Source organism: Spinacia oleracea, chromosome 6 (assembly GCF_020520425.1).
Source record: "Spinacia oleracea cultivar Varoflay chromosome 6, BTI_SOV_V1, whole genome shotgun sequence".
In the NCBI taxonomy this organism is placed as follows: Eukaryota; Viridiplantae; Streptophyta; class Magnoliopsida; order Caryophyllales; family Amaranthaceae; genus Spinacia; species Spinacia oleracea.
This window is the reverse complement of record NC_079492.1, coordinates 130,807,845-130,813,844: the sequence shown is the minus strand read 5'-3', so window position 1 is coordinate 130,813,844 and position 6,000 is coordinate 130,807,845. Positions and strand designations below refer to the sequence as shown.

General features: G+C 35.6%; 1 protein-coding gene across 1 annotated transcript; it reads left to right on the top strand.

Annotated features, from left to right (window-relative positions):
* The first annotated feature begins 333 nt into the window (after nucleotides 1-333).
* On the top strand, nucleotides 334-5,890 carry LOC130463607 (ankyrin repeat-containing protein BDA1-like). Its single transcript, XM_056832791.1, has 3 exons — nucleotides 334-912; nucleotides 2,486-2,536; nucleotides 5,054-5,890. Exons 1-3 carry the CDS (start codon nucleotides 334-336, stop codon nucleotides 5,888-5,890), a joined length of 1,467 nt encoding a protein of 488 aa, XP_056688769.1.
* The last annotated feature ends 110 nt before the right edge of the window (nucleotides 5,891-6,000 follow it).

Below are 6,000 nucleotides of genomic sequence, written 5' to 3'. Positions count from 1 at the left end.
AGACGTGCAAAAGGTTAAGATTTAAGAAATACGTAGTACTTGATGTAGTTTAGTTGTTGCCTCGTACTTTCGATTGTTGTTTTTAAAGTGCATAGGCCTATATATGTCCGGCATTCCATTTCAGCTACTTTTAATTACAAGTCACAATTAGTTATGTGAAATAAATTCAGACCGGCCAATCAAAATAAGTTGAATTAAACATATCGGTACCCCAAAGAAAATGAATGTACACCACTAATGTGTGTTTATGCAGAGTATATATAGAGTTATTGCACAACATTAAAGCTACCTATAACTATAGTATATTTTGATAGAGAAAGAGAGAAGGAAAAAATGGAGAGAAAGTTGTATGATGCAGCAAGAGAGGGAAGTGTAAGTTCCTTGCTAAAGTTACTTGAAGAAGATCCAATCATTCTCGATAGGGTTTCTAATTTAGGAATATATGCTGAAACTCCCCTCCATATAGCTACTATTTTAGGTAACTTTGAGTTTGCTAAGGAACTCCTAAAAAGAAAGCCAAACTTTGCCTTTGAAGTTGATTTACAAAAATCTACCCCACTTCACCTGGCTTCTGCCACTAACAACATTGAATTAGTTACACTTCTTCTCAGCGTTGCTAACTCTGGAAGCATTTGCCGATGTCGCGACGCATATGGAAGATACCCAGTTCATGTTGCAGCTATTAGGGGTCGCATTCATGTATTGAAAGAGTTGCTCCGAGTTGATCATGATGCAGCTCTCGTGCTGATGGATCAAAATGAAACTATTTTTCATTTGTGTGTCAAATTTAATCAATTTGAAGCGCTCAAGTTTTTAATGATCCAAATTATATGTGATGCACCATTCCTTAATTGTGGAGATACTGATGGCAACACTATCCTACATCTTTCAGTTCTTGACAAACAATATGAGGTATGCGTGATTTTTCGTAGTTAATGTCAAAATATATGGAGTAATTAAATATACTAATGTTCCCAAAAAATATTACATGACTAATGTTTTAAAATATAAAAGGTGAAGCGCTAAAAGCCGCCCATATTACTCAAAATCGTTCCACTATTTTTCTTTTTTTCCATTAGTACTTTACTTAATCTTACTTTCCAATTCTCTCCCACCACTGCCGGCCATCACCTCTGGCCACCATCACCGGCCACTACCTCCGGCCACCACCATCACGTCGTAGCATCAAAATGGCAGAGTCTTCACAAGAGTTTTCTTTTTTTTTTTGTCCGATTCTTTTTTAGAAACTTATGCATTTTTAGCTTGTACCATGGTACAGGCTTGTGAATTTTAAGTTTGTACCATGGTACAGACTTATGAGTTTTTAGCTTCGATCATGGTATTGACTTATGCAATTTAAGCTTGTATCATGGAAGGAGCTTAAAATTCATAAGCCCGTACCATGGAAGGAGCTAAAAATTCATAAGTCTGTTTTTTTTTCCGATTACATTAAATCAAATGCAACAACAAATCAAAATTTTAAATAATATAGACTTATGAATATTTAGCTTGTACCATGGTACATGCTTATGAAAATTTAGCTCCTTCCATGGTACTACCATGGTCGAAGCTAAAAACTCATAAGTCTTTATCATGGTACAAGCTTAAACTGCATAAGTCACTACCATGGTCGAAGCTAAAAACTCATAAGTCTTTATCATGGTACAAGCTTAAACTGTATAAGTCACTACCATGATCGAAGCTAAAAACTCAAAAGTCTTTACCATGGTACAAGCTTAAAATTCATAAGTCTGTACCATGGTACAAGCTAAAAATGCATAAGTTTCTAAAAAAAAAACTCTTGTGAAGACTTGACCATTTTGTCGCCTACGACGTGATGGTAGTGGCCGGTGATGGTGGCCGGAGGTGGTGGTCGGCGGTGGTGGCCGACATGGGTGGTTAGATTTAGGGAGGATATATAGGTAAATGTTGAATGAAGGGGGTAAATAAAGAAGAGTATATGGGTAAATGAATTGGGCGGTAAATGGTAAGCCCCATATAAAAGGTCTTGTACGCAACGGCTGTATAATAAATTTTTGTATATCAGGATAGTTTTGGGAAATTTGGTAATATTAATTAAACTTTGACCGATTTTTTTTTATTATATTAATTAGAACTATGACATAATTTTAATAATCTCACATTTACTACCAACCGACTATTATTGTGCTTAAGTGATCGATAATCGGTGAAAATTTCAACAAGGTGGCGATGAATTGATTATGATGACTGAATATATCTAGGGATAAGGGATAGAGTACTTCCACGCAGGGACATATTATCGCCTACAACTGGTTTATGATTCGTTGGCCCCAATAAAAGTCTTCGGTTGGTAAAGGTGTGATTATTAAAAATTATGGCGTAGGTGGACTTAATAAAGAAAATCGGTCAAAGATTGGATTAGTATTACCAAATTTTCCTAATTTTTATTCAATTTTTGGTAATTTTTACTCCATTCGTTTTTTATCAATGTTCCCGTTTGTAGAGAAATACGGGTATTAAGAAATGGGGAGAGTGGCTAAGAAAAACAATGATTGTGAGTGTTTTTATAGGGAAAGGGATAAACTAGACAATTGTTTATTGATAAAGTACACATAAATGTAGATGTGGGATAGTTAGGTGGGAAAAAGGCAAATTTATGTAAGAAAAAAACAATAATGATTTATGGAAAAGTTCATGTCCAACCATAGAAACAGAAAAGTAATGTCCGATTAGATAACATGAAAACTAATAAAGAACAGATGGAGTAACATGTTATGAATAGCTTTTTATATTATGAAAAAAACTTTATGGATACAATTTTATAAGGTTACTCCATAGATGGTTAGCTATACATTATTAGTGATTTCGAAGTGATAATTTTTACTAAAGAGTCTCTAAAATGTAGATATATTTTAAACATTTTAAGTTAATTACTTAACTTCGACTTACAATATTCATAGTACACCGGCCTTGTTAAAAGTAGCTCTTGCGCGCAAGTTGCAACAATTGGTGTACTATGAGTAAAAATGCACAATGTTCAGTATGTACACTAAAAGAGTACAAACGCGTAGGTAGAAGAACATGTTATTGTGATAAAATTAAGAAGATTGACCAAGACTTATAATATACGTATTAGAGCTTTTGGTATATTAATTGAAGGTAAACTTGTCGATAACCACCTTATAAAATTGAGTTTTGTGAGAAACTACCTTATACTACCTTTAATGATTATAATTGATACAAATTTCCGAGGTTAACTTTAATTGGTGTATCTCACGTGGCATCTCACGGAAAAGAGGTAATTAAATGACACGTGAGATTCATATGGTAAAGTTTATTTTTGGTAAATGAATAGAGTATATTAACCAAAATAGTGCGAACAAGCTAAAACAGCGAAACAAAAGAAAACACGAGGGAAAAACTAAAGTGACAACCCATCTAGGATGGCTCTCTTTGGCATACAAATGGTGTCCCACGCAACGAGAGCTTTCTTGGAAGCACCTGAGATAGCAGTCCACAAAAAATGTCTGCAAACAACTTGAATTAACTTCAACACCTTCTTTGGTATAAAAAAGACTTGACACCAATACATTTGCATACTAAATAAGACAGATCGAATAAGTTGCAATCTCCCTGCATAACTAAGCAGTTTAGCTGTCCATGAGTCAATTCTTGCAATAGTCTTCTGAATCAAAGGTTGGCATTGCATCACTGATAACTTCTTAATTTGTAGATAAGGGAACCCCAAGATATTTAAAAGGAAGAACTCCCCTAGATACTTGAAGTTCAGAAATAATATCTTCTTGGACATGCTGGAGAACTCCTCCAAAATAAATACGAAGTAGATGTTTTACTCAAATTTGCTTTAAGACCAGAAGCATCTGAGAACATCATAAAAGCATTGTACAGTTGCTTCATAGAATCTTTATCACCCTTGGAATTTGGAAAAGAGAAGTAATTAAGTCATCCGCAAAACACACATGAGTGAGATCAAGCTTTTTGCATCTTGGGATTCTCGCTAAGAGTGCTAAGGCAATGATTGAGAAACTCCATGCATAACACAAACAAATAGGGGGACAGGGGGTCTCCCTACTTCAAACCCCTTTTAGCATCGATAGGCTCAGTCAGATCTCCATTGACACAGAAAGTGTAAGAAACAGTACAAACACACTCCATAACCCAGGTAATAAACTGAGTTGGAAAACCCATGAACATCAAAAGGTATCTCAAGAAAGGCCATTCAATAGAGTCGTAAGCTTTTTGGAGATATGGTAAAGTTAATCCCGAAATTTTGAGTTAACGAGAAAAATACTGTATCTTACGACATAAATTTAGATCTCAATGCATAACTATTTAATTAAAAATTACAACTATTTGGTAATGGTCTTATACTTAAAACCATATTATAAAGTGTTTATAAAAAATTCATAAGGTAGTTAAGTACAATATCTTTTATAATGTTAGTTTTTCCGGCAAAAACGATTTTATAAGGTTGCTTTAATTTTGACAAATTCTCCATGATTAAACATTCTTGTTTTGATCATATGTTAGAGCATGTTTATCAACAGAATAAATTTGGCTTAACCTAATAAAATATACTCGTAATATATTTCTCTCTCTCCCCAACACCAACACCAACACCAACACCAAATCCAACACCAACACCAACACCAAATCCAACACCAACAATATTTATCAAGCACCAAAAATATCTTCAAACAAGGTAACACTTGTTATTGATCTAATGCACCTCATTATTTTACAAATATGTATCATATATTTCTCCAATATCTCTAAAATGTCACGTTGTCATTAAAAAAAATAAAGAATATTGCTTGGTCCACCCCATATGACACATGTCAACCCCTCCATACATGAAACTAGTTTTCTATTTTGTGTTCATGAACAAAAAAATTTAAATGGTTTCACTCTTTGTCTTCCATTTTCTCCTATATCTCTACTTTTATTTTTAGAGGCTCTACCTATTTTATTGTTTTTTATTCAATTCTATCTCTTAAACACTAAAGACTAGTACGTATTCGATAAACATGTGCCCTCTTGATTCTAACAGGTGATCAGCTATCTACTCCAAAGCAAAACGATAGACGTGAATGCAACAAATGCAAAAGGCCAAACAGCAATGGATATCTTATACATGGGCTTGGGAGGTACAATTGGACATACTCTACAATGTCTTCATAATGCCGGAGCCGTCGTTTCGAATCATTCCTCTTACAACAACGTCCTTTCATCATCATCATCTCCATCTCCAATTGTTGAGAACAATAATAAGCTGCTGATGAGTATAAGGAAACCTTCTTTGTTGAGGTTCTTGGAGGACAAACAAGAAGCTGTAATGATTGCAGCATCACTCATAGCAGCCGCCGCCTTCCAAGCTGGTGTAACACCCCCCGGAGGCATCCACAGCGACACCGTTGACCTCCTACGTAACGGAACATTTGTAGATGTAAAATCAAAGCATATAGCAGGGACATCCATAGTGGCCTACAGCAACCCTCGACTATACACGGCGTTCATTGTAGAAAACACGGTCGGATTTGTGGCCGCCCTCTCGGTGTTTTTGTTGGTGCTTACTGGGTTGCCTCAAAGGTACAAGTTCTTCAAAGGGTTTTTTATGGTGTCGATTTGGATTGCTATTGTAGCCATTGCCGCCAGTTACTTCTCCTCCGTAATAACCGTCGCTCCTCCACCGGTCAAAGATGGGATCCTTGTGTTCTCTTACGTGGTGTTAGTCATAGCTGTGTTGATGTGGGTTGCGATTATTTTGTGGTATGCTGGTTTAGGACCGCGCATAGTTGGGATTATCAAGCAGAAGCGTACCTCAACAAATACACTAATACGGTCAATTAGTCTCCATGGAACTACTGGTGCTACCCGTAGGGTATAATAACAATTGGTGATAGCTGTAGTACTATTCCAACAACGGGTTTTTTTACTTTTCAACATGGAACAATAATGTCAACTCGTATACTTCGTATTATTCTTCTGTCTTTTCTC

Bases quoted from the DNA above. Each gene is read 5' to 3' on its own strand.
- LOC130463607 (XM_056832791.1), top strand. From the start codon at position 334: ATGGAGAGAAAGTTGTATGATGCAGCAAGAGAGGGAAGTGTAAGTTCC. The intron at 913-2,485 runs GTATGCGTGATT...TCCCGTTTGTAG, and splicing joins TTCTTGACAAACAATATGAG to AGAAATACGGGTATTAAGAA. The intron at 2,537-5,053 runs GTGAGTGTTTTT...TGATTCTAACAG, and splicing joins GGCTAAGAAAAACAATGATT to GTGATCAGCTATCTACTCCA.